Raw genomic sequence first — 19,032 nt, 5'->3', positions numbered from 1 at the left:
AAAATAATACGCATTGAGACATAATTAGAAACTACATCCTTAATGGCGTATAGTAACCGATATGTCAGCGTTCTTACAAAGCGGGGTTGGTGGTCGTAAGAGTGGGCGTGGCTAGATAATGGTACAACGTTGAGATGCTCTTGCATTTTAAGAATATACAAGTTAATTTAGTGTAACCTTTATTGTATTATTTCTTTCTTTCACTCAAGCCCATTGGGGCAAGGATCCATTTATAAGAGATTGGGTTTATTAAGTTTCTTTTATTTATTTCACCTAAACCTGTTAAGGTAAAGGATAATATAAACAATGTGTTACAATTATTTATAACACAGCTACGGCTGCGGAGTATGATTTAAAACTGAACTAAATGTCCGATCCGGCTGCAGCTAGAAGTCTTCGTCCGGTCGAAGCGCTGTCGCCAAAGTGCCGGATCAGCAATTTTATCCAGGTGCTTACGATCACTCGCTGCGCGAGAGTTCTGGCCGGGAACCGTGGGATTGACTCCAGAGTGCGGAGTCGACGATTTCTTTAATGCGCGTGTTGCCCACTTCTGATCGGGCTCTGGGTGGTGGTTCCAAGTCATCGTTAATTCTTGGGTTGGCGTAGACTTTGTTCTTCAGGTGGTGGAACGGAAGGCTCAGCCGAGCTTGGTGGATCGTGATTGCTGAGCACAGGTGTTATTTTGGAGCTCCCTGCAGAAGGTGGCGCCAACTGTCGTCTTGCAGTACCCGATGTTGAGGTTTCGTCCCGGGCACTCAGCGACTAGGTTTCCGTTTTCGAAGTCTAGGATCTTGTTGAGGATAGACTGTTGTCTTCTTACAAACAAGCTTAGGGTTAGGAAATTTAATGAGAAAATGAATGATATCGGAATTTTGAAAAACACTTATACTAGATACTTCTAAAATTTCTATTAAGCTTATGTTAATAGGCTGTTTGTCTTTAAATTCGCCAATGTCGGAGCTATCTAGAATGTCCGGACTTACGATGTTTAATTTTGCTAGGGTTAAGCCAATTAGCCAATCTTTAATTGTCTCGAATTTTTGAATAGCACTCGAAAGTTCTTGGAATTTGATATTTAATTCTGTTTTTATTAGTTGCTCTTGTTTGAATTTTACTCCATATCATTAAAGTCTAGTATACCTGCAACAACTTTTAAGGCTTGCCCTAATTAAGTTTATATTCCTAGTGGATGGATTTTTAGGGTAGCTACCAACTTGCGAATTTGTCTGATGTCCGTCTCTATAACTGGTAGTCTGTGGTTGTCGGTAAATGTTCTCGTTAGCGTATCCGTCTGGTCAGCAAAGTCCTCGTGGGTCGTCACGTTCGTTGCACATTGTAGGTATCCGAAAGATTTCAATGTCACTGTCCTTTGTGGGGAATAGTCCGTGTTCGTATAGTCATTCAGTTTCACCGTCGCGTCCGTCTTAACAGCCATTAGTGCTCATATTATAATGTAGAAGAATATAGATGAATATAAAAAATATAAAAAAATAAAAATTATAAAAAGGTTGTCGGTAGTCTTCCGATGGATGGTTAGCGTAGGTTGTCTTTTTGGACCACCCTCCCTCTAATTAAGACTGTTGTCCCCAGGTCAGCTTCTATTGTTTCCTCTGAACATAGCGGTGAGAGCTTGTTACCTAGTCTTTTATTTGCTTTTAGAAAAACTTTTTCGCCTACCCGATAGTCCTTAAATGGTCCAGCGTCTTCTCCTGTGCCTGTTGAATTTTCTTACTAAGTTTATGTCGAATTCCATGGGCTTTGTGTGAACTATTTCTGATGGTTTTTTGTTTGTTTCTGAGTGGATTGAGTTATTGTATTTGTTGGTTGCTAAGAGGATTAGTTCTATGGTATCGTTTAGTTTGCATCCAAGTTTCAAGCATCTGGCTATTTCAGCAAGAGTGCTATGAAATCTCTCTACTTGGCCATTTGATGTGCTGTGTAGAGGTGGAGCGTTGGAAATGGTGATATTGAAATGATTTAACAAGATTGTTTTAATAGTCTCGGAGTTTAATGATCTTTCGTTATCGCAGTAGATTGTTTTGGTATTCGGAAAGGAATTTATTATTTGAAGTAAAGGTGCTTTTATATCTACTATGGCCCTAGATGCGATGGTTTGCACTATGACGAATTTTGAGAATTTGTCGACGCATGTAAGGAAAAGGGTTCCATCTGTTGAGAAAATATCTATGTGTAGAATTTCCCCAACGAATGAAGGTATAGGAGTTTCTGCGACCCTTTGTTTTGATGTGTGGTGTTTGTATTTTGCCATGGAACAGGTTTTGCAGTTTGATGTTATTTCTGTCGCTAACCGAAGCATTTTTGGGAAGAAATAGTCCCTAAGGATTTGTTTTACATTTTCCTGTGCCGCTCGGTGAGCCCTGTTGTCTTCGGTTATGACAATGTCTTTCTGTTAGGTTGAGTCCGTTATGTCCTGTACGAAGTTTTTCGTGTGCTTAAAAGTAGTGCTAGGGAAGGACTCCACTAGTCGGTGTTGGATAAACGCTAAGGTTGGTAGGGAACAATGTATCGCGTTTACTACCTCTGCGTTTTCAACATCTTGTAATGCTTCCATCAGATTTTCCCGGTTGGGGTTTTGATTATGTGTCTGACTTTGCTTTAAAAACAAGATGAATGTATCCACCGAGAAACTATTTCCGTCCTCAATTATTATTTGGTTTCGGAAGCAGTTTAATGGATTGTAGGTTGTCTCGATGGAGTATGTTAGGGACTCTTCACTATGGATAGTGACTAAGTCCGATTGTTGTCCGTCTTCTTGGGTATTAATGTTCTGCCCATGGTTTTGCACCATGGTCGTCAATAATCCCTTTCCAACGCTTCAGCTTTGCATTGGGATTTTTTTCTGAGACGGCAAAGGTGAGTGGTTGATGATCGGTAAAGATCTGCAACCCTTTTGCTCCGTATAAGTAATTCCGGAGGTTTTAAGAGCCCACACAATGGCAAGGATCTCTCGCTCATTGGTTGCGTAGTTTTTTCGTTATCACGTAGTAGCGCGTGATATCATTGTAATTGGGCGACCATCGTGAGATAGAACTGCCCCTAGTCCGAAGCCTGACGCGTCCGTAGTTAAGTCGAATGGCCTCTTAAAATCTGGATATGAGAGCAAAACGTCTTCTGATGTCTAGATTTCTCTCAGTCTGTCGAACGTTTCTTTTTGTTCTTTGGTCATGTTAATATCAATCTTTCTCGATTGATATTTACTAACCTTCCCATTTTCTCCCTTTAGGATGCTTGTTAGGGGTCTTGCGATTGTCGCGAAGTTTTCAATGAAACACCTGTAGTAGCTAGCTAGCCCCAGAAAAGATCTAAGGTCAAAAAGTGTTTTTGGTGGGGTTAATTCCTTAATAGCTTTTACCTTTTCAGGTGAAGTTTGGAGTCCCCCTTGTGTCACTATAAAACCCAGGTACTCGACGCTTTTTTTAAAGAACTTCGATTTCTCTTGGGATACTCTCATACCTCATGCTTCCAAGAGTTTGGCTAAAACCCAGTCCACGTCCCTGACGTGGTCCTCTTTTGTTTTTGAAAATATGCTCACGTCATCAACGTAATCGTAGCATATTTTTGAGATTCCCTTTAAGGACTTCATCAATATCCCTTTGGAAGATGCTTGGGGCGTTTTTAAGTGCAAATGGCATTCTGCGAAATTCGTATTTGCCATTGTTTACGGAGAAGGCTTTTTTTCCCTGTCCTTTTCCGCCAGCTCTATCTGGTGGAAGCCTGATTTGAGGTCGAGTGTAGTGAAATACTGCGACTCGCCCATATTCGACAGTATTGTCGGAATTCTGAAGTCGATAACTAATCGCTTCTTCCTAACCCCATTCTGGTCTATGCCTTTTTTATCTACAACCCACATAGGGTTGTTATATGGGGATCTGGATGGCCGTATTACGCCGTCCGCTAGAAGTTGTTTAACCTCTGCATTGACGAATTCGGTTACACCCATGGGGTGCGGTTCCCACCGGTTCCCCATCAGTTTTTATTGTTGATATAGTGTTAATGTTAAATGGAAGTGCTTCGTCTGGGTCAGCGAAGGCTTTTTGATTTTTAAGAATCATTTTATCAAAGGTGGCCTTAATATCCCTAGTAAATCGGATTTTTTCATCTCCGTTGTTTGTGTGAATAATGTTTCCAGTAAAATCGAGTTTCGCATTCGCTTGTTTAAGCAAGTCGACACCGATAATACCGTCGAATTCTTTAAGGTTATTTAGAATAAAAAAGGGGTTTTTTTATTTTAAACACCGAAACTAGGCACTTTTTATCTATTTTGGTGAAGCCATGGATTGACTTCACTGTAAAGGGTTTCTCCGCTGACACGATGCCTTTCAGCCCCGGAATTGGAGTAATGTAATTTTTGAGGTTTTATTTCTCTTTCTGCTACCGAACGTGTAATGTAGGGGAGCAGGGGATTTAAATCTAAATAAATACACGAATCTTCTTCATCAAGATCGTCTTCTATTTCAGTGGCACAGGCTTGAGCAACGGTGTCATAATCTTCGTTGTCAGATTTCTCTTCTGGAATGAAGTTTATCTTTTGTTTAGTTGACTGCCTAGCTACCTACCTTCTAGAGAACCTCCATTGTCGACCTCCATTGGCTCTGGTGCTGGTTGACCCTGATTAGTTCCCGAGTTTGTGTGGGGTCTCTGTTTAAAGGAACCACTCTGATTGTTGGCCCCTTTTTGGGTTCTAATAAGGTTAGGAGTTTTCTTAACTGCTCCCGAATTTTCATACTGCGTCTGGGGATTTTTCCAACCTCCTTGTCGCTGGTTGTTCTGCTTGTGTGTTTTCTCCTCATTATGTCCGGCGAAAGTGGCCGCAAAAGCACTTCTTTCGTTGCTCGATTCAGCTTCCTGTGCTAATGCTAAAGCTGATGGCAATTCCCGAGGTTGTGCCGGAAAAACGGCTATTTTTAGGGATTTTTTTAACCCAGATATGAACGCACGTAAAGCGTCATTTCTGTGCTGCTCATTTAAGATGGCAGCTGCGGTTGCGTCATGGGTCATTATTGTGTTGTTTGTTAGAAGCGTTAGCTTCCGTTCTATTTCATCATAGAATTTGAGCAGTGGTAGCTCTCCCTGTCTATACAGACTTAATTCTTGGTTGATAACGTGCGTCGGAGTTTTGTCCGCGTACGTGAAATCTAGCTGTGCCAGTATGGCATGAAAATTTAATACTGTATTGAAGGAGGAGAGCACTGCGGCTGCTGATCCTCTCACTTTATTTTTAGAATACCGACGGCTTGGTAGTGTCGACTACTACCGTCGCATTGTTCATATATCTTATAGGCTGCGGTGGCAGCTTGCCTCAGGAGATATAATTTTCCTGGCTACCATCAAATTCTGGAACCGACTTGACCATATCAAGGGGTTCGTTGCACTGTATCTCAGGTTTCAATTCGATTTCCTGATAAGTTTGAATTTGTGGGGTGCTATCTTTTGTTTTGAGTGATTTTAACTCCCCTATAACTGCAGCTAATTTTTTATCAAATAGTTCCTGTTGTTTTTGGAGTGCGCTAGTTATAGCGGCCTCAATGCTTGCAATCTGTTCTGGCTGCATTGTAAGCGGATGTGGGCTTGTAGTGTTAAAAATACTAGGTCGAATAAATGCCCCCTTGCTAGTGGATGGCTGGTAAGAAGTCTCAGTTTCTTGTTCTTGGTGAGTTTTCTGAAGTTGCATTTTTGTGTCCAAAAGTTTCCTATACTCTGCAATAACCTCGTCGTCTGACTCGGGTTCTTTATGGTTTCGGTACATGGGGCCGTTACTTAATTTTTTTTTTTAAAAATTAGTCCATGGGCAGTCGGAAATTTTATTTATAAATTTACTAAATAAATATATTTATGTTTAATATGTTTTCTTTGGAACTCCCAGAAAAATTCAAGTAAGAGCTTTTACTTTATTTAAATATTGTTGAAATAAAATTTAATTTTTAAAAAGTTTTTATTTTCGAGAGAAATAAAATTTTTTTAATTTAATTCGTAGGTTTTTACTTTCGAGAAAGAGAAATTTTACTCGAAATTGCAAAGAGAGGGAATTCTTATTGTTCCCACAGTTAGATGTCGCGGATTTATTTTATTTATTTGGCGATAATTCCAGACAAAAAGCCTACTCACATTTCGTATGGTTTGGTTGTTGTTGTGGCCGTCGCTGCCGCCGTCGCTGCTGCTGCCGTCGTCGTTGCCGCCGCCGTCGTCGCTGCCGCTGTTATCGCCGCCGATGCTGTCGCTGCCGCTGTTGTCACTGTCGCTGTCTTTGCTTTGTTTTTATTTTTGTAAGGTTCGCAAGTTTTTGGTTTTTTTTTTTGTTGAAGGGTGGGGAATTTTTGATGTTCCCTGTTGTTTTTTCTTTTGATGTATGTTTTCTTTGGCGTATTTTTTCTGCCACTTTGAGCACTGTACTTTCGTAAGTTCGTAACTTTTTCGTTATTTTTTTGTTGAAGGGTGGGGAATTTTTGGTGTTCCCCGATATTTTTTCTTTGGCGTATTTTTTCTGCCAATTTGAGCACTGCACTTTTGTGTGTTCTTTTTTTTATTATTACTTAATTGTTTAATTAATTATCACTACCGATTGCAATTACTTGTGTAAATGCATTAAACTTCGTATCGCGTGAGTCGGTTACGTTGGGCGCCAGTTAATTTAGTGTAACCTCTATTGTATTATTTCTTACTTTCACTCAAGCCCGTTGGGGCAAAGATTCATTTATAAGAGATTGGGTTTATTAAGTTTCTTTTATTTATTTCACCTAAACCTGTTAAGGTAAAGGATAATATAAACAATGTGTTACAATTATTTATAACACAGCTACGGCTGCGGAGTATGATTTAAAACTGAACTAAATGTCCGATCCGGCTGCAGCTAGAAGTCTTCGTCCGGTCGAAGCGCTGTCGCCAAAGTGCCGGATCAGCAATTTTATCCAGGTGCTTACGATCACTCGCTGCGCGAGAGTTCTGGCCGGGAACCGTGGGATTGACTCCAGAGTGCGGAGTCGACGATTTCTTTAATGCGCGTGTTGGCCACTTCTGATCGGGCTCTGGGTGGTGGTTCCAAGTCATCGTTAATTCTTGGGTTGGCGTAGACTTTGTTCTTCAGGTGGTGGAACGGAAGGCTCAGCCGAGCTTGGTGGATCGTGATTGCTGAGCACAGGTGTTATTTTGGAGCTCCCTGCAGAAGGTGGCGCCAACTGTCGTCTTGCAGTACCCGATGTTGAGGTTTCGTCCCGGGCACTCAGCGACTAGGTTTCCGTTTTCGAAGTCTAGGATCTTGTTGAGGATAGACTGTTGTCTTCTTACAAACAAGCTTAGGGTTAGGAAATTTAATGAGAAAATGAATGATATCGGAATTTTGAAAAACACTTATACTAGATACTTCTAAAATTTCTATTAAGCTTATGTTAATAGGCTGTTTGTCTTTAAATTCGCCAATGTCGGAGCTATCTAGAATGTCCGGACTTACGATGTTTAATTTTGCTAGGGTTAAGCCAATTAGCCAATCTTTAATTGTCTCGAATTTTTGAATAGCACTCGAAAGTTCTTGGAATTTGATATTTAATTCTGTTTTTATTAGTTGCTCTTGTTTGAATTTTACTCCATATCATTAAAGTCTAGTATACCTGCAACAACTTTTAAGGCTTGCCCTAATTAAGTTTATATTCCTAGTGGATGGATTTTTAGGGTAGCTACCAACTTGCGAATTTGTCTGATGTCCGTCTCTATAACTGGTAGTCTGTGGTTGTCGGTAAATGTTCTCGTTAGCGTATCCGTCTGGTCAGCAAAGTCCTCGTGGGTCGTCACGTTCGTTGCACATTGTAGGTATCCGAAAGATTTCAATGTCACTGTCCTTTGTGGGGAATAGTCCGTGTTCGTATAGTCATTCAGTTTCACCGTCGCGTCCGTCTTAACAGCCATTAGTGCTCATATTATAATGTAGAAGAATATAGATGAATATAAAAAATATAAAAAAATAAAAATTATAAAAAGGTTGTCGGTAGTCTTCCGATGGATGGTTAGCGTAGGTTGTCTTTTTTGGACCACCCTCCCTCTAATTAAGACTGTTGTCCCCAGGTCAGCTTCTATTGTTTCCTCTGAACATAGCGGTGAGAGCTTGTTACCTAGTCTTTTATTTGCTTTTAGAAAAACTTTTTCGCCTACCCGATAGTCCTTAAATGGTCCAGCGTCTTCTCCTGTGCCTGTTGAATTTTCTTACTAAGTTTATGTCGAATTCCATGGGCTTTGTGTGAACTATTTCTGATGGTTTTTTGTTTGTTTCTGAGTGGATTGAGTTATTGTATTTGTTGGTTGCTAAGAGGATTAGTTCTATGGTATCGTTTAGTTTGCATCCAAGTTTCAAGCATCTGGCTATTTCAGCAAGAGTGCTATGAAATCTCTCTACTTGGCCATTTGATGTGCTGTGTAGAGGTGGAGCGTTGGAAATGGTGATATTGAAATGATTTAACAAGATTGTTTTAATAGTCTCGGAGTTTAATGATCTTTCGTTATCGCAGTAGATTGTTTTGGTATTCGGAAAGGAATTTATTATTTGAAGTAAAGGTGCTTTTATATCTACTATGGCCCTAGATGCGATGGTTTGCACTATGACGAATTTTGAGAATTTGTCGACGCATGTAAGGAAAAGGGTTCCATCTGTTGAGAAAATATCTATGTGTAGAATTTCCCCAACGAATGAAGGTATAGGAGTTTCTGCGACCCTTTGTTTTGATGTGTGGTGTTTGTATTTTGCCATGGAACAGGTTTTGCAGTTTGATGTTATTTCTGTCGCTAACCGAAGCATTTTTGGGAAGAAATAGTCCCTAAGGATTTGTTTTACATTTTCCTGTGCCGCTCGGTGAGCCCTGTTGTCTTCGGTTATGACAATGTCTTTCTGTTAGGTTGAGTCCGTTATGTCCTGTACGAAGTTTTTCGTGTGCTTAAAAGTAGTGCTAGGGAAGGACTCCACTAGTCGGTGTTGGATAAACGCTAAGGTTGGTAGGGAACAATGTATCGCGTTTACTACCTCTGCGTTTTCAACATCTTGTAATGCTTCCATCAGATTTTCCCGGTTGGGGGTTTTGATTATGTGTCTGACTTTGCTTTAAAAACAAGATGAATGTATCCACCGAGAAACTATTTCCGTCCTCAATTATTATTTGGTTTCGGAAGCAGTTTAATGGATTGTAGGTTGTCTCGATGGAGTATGTTAGGGACTCTTCACTATGGATAGTGACTAAGTCCGATTGTTGTCCGTCTTCTTGGGTATTAATGTTCTGCCCATGGTTTTGCACCATGGTCGTCAATAATCCCTTTCCAACGCTTCAGCTTTGCATTGGGATTTTTTTCTGAGACGGCAAAGGTGAGTGGTTGATGATCGGTAAAGATCTGCAACCCTTTTGCTCCGTATAAGTAATTCCGGAGGTTTTTAAGAGCCCACACAATGGCAAGGATCTCTCGCTCATTGGTTGCGTAGTTTTTTTCGTTATCACGTAGTGCGCGTGATATCATTGTAATTGGGCGACCATCGTGAGATAGAACTGCCCCTAGTCCGAAGCCTGACGCGTCCGTAGTTAAGTCGAATGGCCTCTTAAAATCTGGATATGAGAGCAAAACGTCTTCTGATGTCTAGATTTCTCTCAGTCTGTCGAACGTTTCTTTTTGTTCTTTGGTCATGTTAATATCAATCTTTCTCGATTGATATTTACTAACCTTCCCATTTTCTCCCTTTAGGATGCTTGTTAGGGGTCTTGCGATTGTCGCGAAGTTTTCAATGAAACACCTGTAGTAGCTAGCTAGCCCCAGAAAAGATCTAAGGTCAAAAAGTGTTTTTGGTGGGGTTAATTCCTTAATAGCTTTTACCTTTTCAGGTGAAGTTTGGAGTCCCCCTTGTGTCACTATAAAACCCAGGTACTCGACGCTTTTTTTAAAGAACTTCGATTTCTCTTGGGATACTCTCATACCTCATGCTTCCAAGAGTTTGGCTAAAACCCAGTCCACGTCCCTGACGTGGTCCTCTTTTGTTTTTGAAAATATGCTCACGTCATCAACGTAATCGTAGCATATTTTTGAGATTCCCTCTTTAAGGACTTCATCAATATCCCTTTGGAAGATGCTTGGGGCGTTTTTAAGTGCAAATGGCATTCTGCGAAATTCGTATTTGCCATTGTTTACGGAGAAGGCTTTTTTTCCCTGTCCTTTTCCGCCAGCTCTATCTGGTGGAAGCCTGATTTGAGGTCGAGTGTAGTGAAATACTGCGACTCGCCCATATTCGACAGTATTGTCGGAATTCTGAAGTCGATAACTAATCGCTTCTTCCTAACCCCATTCTGGTCTATGCCTTTTTTATCTACAACCCACATAGGGTTGTTATATGGGGATCTGGATGGCCGTATTACGCCGTCCGCTAGAAGTTGTTTAACCTCTGCATTGACGAATTCGGTTACACCCATGGGGTGCGGTTCCCACCGGTTCCCCATCAGTTTTTATTGTTGATATAGTGTTAATGTTAAATGGAAGTGCTTCGTCTGGGTCAGCGAAGGCTTTTTGATTTTTAAGAATCATTTTATCAAAGGTGGCCTTAATATCCCTAGTAAATCGGATTTTTTCATCTCCGTTGTTTGTGTGAATAATGTTTCCAGTAAAATCGAGTTTCGCATTCGCTTGTTTAAGCAAGTCGACACCGATAATACCGTCGAATTCTTTAAGGTTATTTAGAATAAAAAAGGGGTTTTTTTATTTTAAACACCGAAACTAGGCACTTTTTATCTATTTTGGTGAAGCCATGGATTGACTTCACTGTAAAGGGTTTCTCCGCTGACACGATGCCTTTCAGCCCCGGAATTGGAGTAATGTAATTTTTGAGGTTTTATTTCTCTTTCTGCTACCGAACGTGTAATGTAGGGGAGCAGGGATTTAAATCTAAATAAATACACGAATCTTCTTCATCAAGATCGTCTTCTATTTCAGTGGCACAGGCTTGAGCAACGGTGTCATAATCTTCGTTGTCAGATTTCTCTTCTGGAATGAAGTTTATCTTTTGTTTAGTTGACTGCCTAGCTACCTACCTTCTAGAGAACCTCCATTGTCGACCTCCTTTGGCTCTGGTGCTGGTTGACCCTGATAAGTTCCCGAGTTTGTGTGGGGTCTCTGTTTAAAGGAACCACTCTGATTGTTGGCCCCTTTTTGGGTTCTAATAAAGTGAGGAGTTTTCTTAACTGCTCCCGAATTTTCATACTGCGTCTGGGGATTTTTCCAACCTGCTTGTCGTTGGTTGTTCTGCTTATGTGTTTTCTCCTCATGATGTCGGGCGAAAGTGGCCGCAAAAGCACTTCTTTCGTTGCTCGATTCAGCTTCCTGTGCTAATGCTAAAGCTGATGGCAATTCCCGAGGTTGTGCCGGAAAAACGGCTATTTTTAGGGATTTTTTTAACCCAGATATGAACGCACGTAAAGCGTCATTTCTGTGCTGCTCATTTAAGATGGCAGCTGCGGTTGCGTCATGGGTCATTATTGTGTTGTTTGTTAGAAGCGTTAGCTTCCGTTCTATTTCATCATAGAATTTGAGCAGTGGTAGCTCTCCCTGTCTTGACAGACTTAATTCTTGGTTGATAACGTGCGTCGCAGTTTTGTCCGCGTACGTGAAATCTAGCTGTGCCAGTATGGCATGAAAATTTAATACTGTATTGAAGGAGGAGAGCACTGCGGCTGCTGATCCTCTCACTTTATTTTTTAGAATACCGACGGCTTGGTAGTGTCGACTACTACCGTCGCATTGTTCATATATCTTATAGGCTGCGGTGGCAGCTTGCCTCCAGGAGATATAATTTTCCTGGCTACCATCAAATTCTGGAACCGACTTGACCATATCAAGGGGTTCGTTGCACTGTATCTCAGGTTTCAATTCGATTTCCTGATAAGTTTGAATTTGTGGGGTGCTATCTTTTGTTTTGAGTGATTTTAACTCCCCTATAACTGCAGCTAATTTTTTATCAAATAGTTCCTGTTGTTTTTGGAGTGCGCTAGTTATAGCGGCCTCAATGCTTGCAATCTGTTCTGGCTGCATTGTAAGCGGATGTGGGCTTGTAGTGTTAAAAATACTAGGTCGAATAAATGCCCCCTTGCTAGTGGATGGCTGGTAAGAAGTCTCAGTTTCTTGTTCTTGGTGAGTTTTCTGAAGTTGCATTTTTGTGTCCAAAAGTTTCCTATACTCTGCAATAACCTCGTCGTCTGACTCGGGTTCTTTATGGTTTCGGTACATGGGGCCGTTACTTAATTTTTTTTTTTAAAAATTAGTCCATGGGCAGTCGGAAATTTTATTTATAAATTTACTAAATAAATATATTTATGTTTAATATGTTTTCTTTGGAACTCCCAGAAAAATTCAAGTAAGAGCTTTTTACTTTATTTAAATATTGTTGAAATAAAATTTAATTTTTAAAAGTTTTTATTTTCGAGAGAAATAAAATTTTTTTAATTTAATTCGTAGGTTTTTACTTTCGAGAAAGAGAAATTTTACTCGAAATTGCAAAGAGAGGGAATTCTTATTGTTCCCACAGTTAGATGTCGCGGATTTATTTTATTTATTTGGCGATAATTCCAGACAAAAAGCCTACTCACATTTCGTATGGTTTGGTTGTTGTTGTGGCCGTCGCTGCCGCCGTCGCTGCTGCTGCCGTCGTCGTTGCCGCCGCCGTCGTCGCTGCCGCTGTTATCGCCGCCGATGCTGTCGCTGCCGCTGTTGTCACTGTCGCTGTCTTTGCTTTGTTTTTATTTTTGTAAGGTTCGCAAGTTTTTGGTTTTTTTTTTGTTGAAGGGTGGGGAATTTTTGATGTTCCCTGTTGTTTTTTCTTTTGATGTATGTTTTCTTTGGCGTATTTTTTCTGCCACTTTGAGCACTGTACTTTCGTAAGTTCGTAACTTTTTCGTTATTTTTTTGTTGAAGGGTGGGGAATTTTTGGTGTTCCCCGATATTTTTTCTTTGGCGTATTTTTTCTGCCAATTTGAGCACTGCACTTTTGTGTGTTCTTTTTTTTATTATTACTTAATTGTTTAATTAATTATCACTACCGATTGCAATTACTTGTGTAAATGCATTAAACTTCGTATCGCGTGAGTCGGTTACGTTGGGCGCCAGTTAATTTAGTGTAACCTCTATTGTATTATTTCTTACTTTCACTCAAGCCCGTTGGGGCAAAGATTCATTTATAAGAGATTGGGTTTATTAAGTTTCTTTCATTTATTTCACCTAAACCTGTTAAGGTAAAGGATAATATAAACAATGTGTTACAATTATTTATTACACAGCTACGGCTGCGGAGTATGATTTAAAACTGAACTAAATGTCCGATCCGGCTGCAGCTAGAAGTCTTCGTCCGGTCGAAGCGCTGTCGCCAAAGTGCCGGATCAGCAATTTTATCCAGGTGCTTACGATCACTCGCTGCGCGAGAGATCTGGCCGGGAACCGTGGGATTGCCCCCATAGTGCAGAGTCGGCGGTTTCTTCGTTACGCATGTTGACCACTTCCCGGTGATTGTCCCCGGAGTGCAGAGTCGGCAGTTTCCCTATTCCGTGTGTTGGCCACCGGATGTGGCCCGCAACTCGGCAGTTTCCCAATTTGGGAACTGGGTGTGTTAACTTACATGCTTAGTATCGATATTCAAGCTCTTCTTTTTCTTAAGATGTCAGTGGTTTTTGCCGTGTTTCAGCACCTTGAGGAAGTGCAGTCACCGTTTATTGGTATAATAATATAGACGAATAGAAGATCTAGTTTTTTGATAGCAATATGTCCAAGATGATTGTGGAGAGCCAAATATAGAGGGGGTAAAGTATGGTTGCGGTCTTGGTTGCGATTTGAGCATCTATTACGGCCTCTGATCCGTCGAGACCACACAGCAACAAGATAATTTGTCTTAAAAGCAGTTGACAAAATATGTATCATGTTTCGTTGACACCAAGGATTAATAATAGTCAGTTTCGATCTAGCGTCGCTTTTTATCGGTTATATTTATTTTCTGCTCTGTAGTAAAAGTACCAGTGTTTCTATTTTAGCAAATCTTGCCCTACTATCTTGCTTGCTTATATTCATTTATTTTTCTGAATTATGTTTTTTGTTTATATTTTTAAATAGTGTAATTCATTTTTATGTAACTCTAAATTATTGCAGTTTTCCTCTCTCCCAATATTTCTAAAGAGGATTTAACTGTTTTTATGTTCTAAAAGCAATGTTTAGTGATCTCCTGCGCTCATATATTTGCAACTGTTGAACTGGTTTATTGTCTCTGTTATACACGCCACGCTGAAACCATCATAGGAAAGAATATACCCTTTTACTCTAGAAGTAACGGGTATTCATTAAAAAGTATGTAATTTATTTTGTAAAAGTGGTAGAGGGGGTCCCTCTCTGCCGGGGTTTCTCGAACGATGTACCTTCGATTTATCTAAACCTTTAAACATATATGCATTGTCGGGAAACCGACTTCGCTTCCACGAAGAGCCTCGACAAATGCAAGTACGCACAGTTTTATCAGGTGAATCAAGAATCACCAAGGAAAATAAGATTGTTACTCCTTAACTTATATTCTCATATATATATATATATAAATAACCGAGTTGTTTTTTCCTTGTTCTATACGTATGATCTCAAACGTCCAAGAATGTCCACTATAACGGCCGCATAACAACACATAACTAAAAACCAATAACTTAGCATATAGTAAAGATGTCATCACATCTTAGGGTTGTTTTATTCCGGCATCCTAAAGCTTATTATTTTAAAATGTAATGGATACTCAGGTTATAAGGCCTTCCACAGCCAAGAATGTCACCGTTAATAAATATACGTTACATGATTCTATTAATCACAGCTCTTTTTGAAAACCATATGCTTAATCCGAAATATCAATCACTTATAGTTATCGAGATCTCAGCGTTCTGAAAGAAAAGGAAAAAGAGGAAACTGTTTTTCGAGCTTGGGAGGCGTTAGAGTGGCCTTAACCGAATAATGGTACCACCATTAGATACGCTGGCATCTAAAGATGCTTATTCCCAACGTACCAGCTCTTATTAAGCTGGGATAAAATCTTTGATTTAAGAGGTCTGTCTCCTGAGGTCTAGTCTCGGCGTCCTTGGCTCTTGATCCTTATCAAGATTATATATACTTTATATGGATTGAAACATTTCCTAACCCTAATTATATTATCTTTTGGGGACTTATTTTGTATTAATAGTTTGTTTTTAAAACTAATTTATTTTTTCAGTCCAGCCGAAACCAGTCTCCTTATTAAAATATTAGGAAAGGGTCTGGTAAATACGAAGTTATCGCTCGACATTCAACAAAAAAATCCGAATTCGCCATTACATTCTGTTAAAACCTTTGAGGCTTTACACCTGTAAGTAAGAAAATAAATAATCGCCTATACAAACTAAAATAAATTTTTAATAATTATTTATTTTAATTAAAATGTTATAGAAAATCGTCTCTTTTAAAAGGAATATACGCAATGGGATTTAATACGCCATCGAAAATTCAAGAAACAGCCTTGCCAACTCTTCTTGCGGATCCACCACAAAATATGATAGCACAAAGTCAGTCGGGAACAGGAAAAACAGCAGCATTTGTTTTGGCCATGCTTAGTCGTGTGAACGTTAGCTTAAATCATCCTCAGGTATATAGCTTTGTAAAAACATAGATATCGGTAAAACTATAGTTAAATAAATGGCACTGCAGCTTAGGTTTGTCATAATTATCTTGAGCTAAGAAGGCACCCCCAGAATCTGAATACTTCAAGTTTTTAAGATTTCGGCGTTTCTTTGTTTTCCGCGGTTTGTGGGCGTTAGATGCGCTGACATTTTAAATACAACAATACAACATTCTAGCTCTAATATTCAGCGATTTTAGTTATCCGTGATTTGTGGGCGTTTGATTGGGCGAGGCTGGATCTTGAGATAAACTTGTGCTGCTTTTAGACCTCCATACTCTCCATCGAATGTAATATACCATTTTACTCTTCGAGTAACGGGTATAAAAACGTTATTGTCGAGAGCGACTATAAGATACCCGTTACTGTTTTATAAATTTTTCCGGGTTTTCCGGAAAAAAGCGTAAGGGCGTGGCCGGATAATGGTACCACCATAATATGCGCTGGCATCTCAAGATTATACTTACCTAATCCCAACATTAAACATCTAATAGTTTCTGAGACTTCAGCGGTTTCAGATTTTAGTGATTTATGGGCGTTAGAGTAGAGAGCATGCCAATGTTCTACCATTATCTGGCAACCCTTACTAGAAAGTTGGGATTAAGCGTGTAGTTTCTAATGATGCCTCAAACGCCCCGTCTACTGTAACGCCCATAAAACCCAAAAACTCTACAATCTCGAAAATTATACGAGCAAGAAAACAGGAACTGGCATATGTTATATAATATAATCATTTCGCATTTTTCGCGATTTATTAAGGAATGTATGATACAGGGCAGTGACTTCACCATCAGGTAGTAATCATGCTTTTTCTGCTTTTTTTTTATAAAAAAAAATATTTTCAAACAAGATGTTATAGGCTGAGGTAGGAGGTGTTCACTGGATTAGATGGAGTGCCCAGAGGAGCGGCAGTGTGGACGGACGATCGAGCAAGGATGATGCGGCTGCTTCACGGGAGTGGGGATGTTGCGGGACGGATGAGGTAGTCTGATAAGTGCCGATAGTCAATCGGTCAGTTTGAATTGTATTCGCGGCTTACACTTTGTTTATATCTGGCCTCACTAATTGTGGTCTAAAACTACGTTAAGTTTGGTACCAGACACTCCATAGAAATAAGGAGCAGATACTTCGGTAGGTCAAATATATATTAAGTTGAGGGTATTTCTAAGTTATTTTTCCCAAACAGAATTAAACATTCATGTACACACGATTTGTCTAGTGTTGGTTACAAGATCTGGTATTGCTTGTTTTGGTGAAGTGCCAAGTGTTAGAGGCAACTCTTGGGATTTAAATCGGCGTCACTGACAATAGATGGCGGTTTGTAATTTCTACTAGCAAAATGAATATTTTAAAATTGTGTAAAACAGTAACGTGTATTTTATAGTTGGGGCTCTCGACTATAGCGTTTCTTCTTGCCTTAAATCGGAACATTATTTCTCTATTTATTAAGAAATGTAGCATGCAAGGATTTAAATGGGCAGTGACTTCACCCTCACGCACTAATCATGCTATTCCTGACAAAAGCTGGCGCTTTGTCATCGACTATAGCGTTTCTGCTTATTTTATAAAAAAAAATTATCAAAAAAGATATTATACATATATAATGGAACCGCAATAAGATGCACTGGTATTTTAAAAATATGCATGATTAATTCTAACTTTTAGTTTCCGAGATCTGAATGTTTTTTATTATTATACCCGTTACTCGTAGAGTAAAAGGGTATACTAGATTCGTTGAAAAGTATGTAATAGATAGAAGGAAGCTTTTGCGACCCTATAAAGTATATATATTCTTGATCAGGATCAATAGCGAAGTCGATTGAGCCATGTCCGTCTGTCCGTCCGTCCATCCGTCCGTCCGTCCGTCCGTCCGTCCATCCGTCCGTCCGTCCGTCCGTCCGTCCGTCCGTCCGTATGAACGCTGAGATCTCAGGAACTATAGCAGATACAAAGCTGAGATTAGGCATGAAGATTCTTGAGGTCCCGGGACAGCGCAAGTTTATTACAGCATCCTGCCACGCCCACTCTGACGCCCACAAATCGCAAAAAACTAAAATTGCTGAAATCTCAGGAACTATTGCAGATAGAAAGTTGAAATTCAGAAAGTATAATCTTTAGATGACAGCGCATCTTATAGTGGTACTACTATCCGGCCACACCCACCCATACGCCCACAAGGCTCAAAAGACGGTTTTCGGATTTTCTAGAAAAGCTGATATCTCGGTAACTATAAGAGATAGAAAGATAGAAAGTTGAAATTCAGAAAGTATAATCTTTAGATGACAGCGCATCTTATAGTGGTACTACTATCCGGCCACACCCACCCATACGCCCACAAGGCTCAAAAGACGGTTTTCGGATTTTCTAGAAAAGCTGATATCTCGGTAACTATAAGAGATAGAAAGTTCGGATCAAGCATGTATGTTTCTATGATGCTCCCAATGCGAATTGATTTTTTCCGATAACGCCACGCCCACTCTAACGCCCACAAAACCCGAAAAACCAAAAATGCAAAAATCTCGAAAACTATAAAAGCTACACAATTTTGCTTAGGAATACGTATTTAGGAGTTGCCTCTGCAACTTGCCACGAAGTTTCATCCGGCCACGCCCACTCTAACGCCCACAAACCGCGGAAAACTGTGGAGTCTATAATATTATTATGAATGCTTTCGTTTGACCTTGTGTAACTTATTTCTGTTAATATCTATCGATTTACAAAAGATTTTTCAAATCGGAACATTATTTCGCTATTTATGAAGAAATTAAGGTTATAAGGCTCCACATGGGCAGTGACGTCACTATAAGCATACTCAACATACTTCCTCTGACAATAGGTGGCGCCTTGTGAATTTCCACTAGCAAAATTAATATTTTAAAATTGTGTAAAACAGTAACGGGTATCTTATAGTCGCGGCACTCGACTATAGCGTTTCCTCTTGTTTGGTATTGTGGACGTTCGACTAGACGTGGCCGCCTTTCTATTCCTTTTATTTCCTGAGTTCGCCATTCACACTGGCAGATAGATAGACTTACATGGCAAAAAAAAATTTATATTTTTAAATTTGGAATATATTTAAATAAAAACGCGATTATTATTTTAATATTCAGCGGAGTTCTTTCTTCGCGCGACTCCCGTTGCTTGAACCGATCTCCCGCCGAACCGACCGAGCAGCGCAGAATTCTGACGTACAGCGCGGAACACGGGGATAGGTCCGAGTGAATAGGGAAAAAAAGTTCGTTTTGTGCTATAGATTAGTAAGGGAACTTTCAAGGTAGTGGGGGAAGAGTTCGAACTACAATGCTCTAAATACAGGGGAATATACTTTCAAGTGAGCC

At 39.9% G+C, this 19,032-nt stretch overlaps 1 protein-coding gene across 1 annotated transcript in view; it reads left to right on the top strand.

Moving 5' to 3' along the window:
- The window catches only part of LOC108104750 (DEAD-box helicase Dbp80), an 86,268-nt gene that overhangs the window by 19,614 nt on the left and 47,622 nt on the right, over positions 1-19,032 (top strand). The window contains exons 3-4 of the mRNA XM_041817713.1: positions 15,254-15,385; positions 15,466-15,661. Of these exons, the coding sequence (XP_041673647.1) occupies positions 15,254-15,385; positions 15,466-15,661 (328 nt within the window). The remainder of the gene's footprint in view (positions 1-15,253; positions 15,386-15,465; positions 15,662-19,032) is intronic.

This window comes from Drosophila eugracilis, unplaced genomic scaffold (genome assembly GCF_018153835.1).
Source record: "Drosophila eugracilis isolate 14026-0451.02 unplaced genomic scaffold, ASM1815383v1 contig_1040, whole genome shotgun sequence".
In the NCBI taxonomy this organism is placed as follows: Eukaryota; Metazoa; Arthropoda; class Insecta; order Diptera; family Drosophilidae; genus Drosophila; species Drosophila eugracilis.
This window is presented reverse-complemented; position numbering and strand designations above follow the sequence as displayed.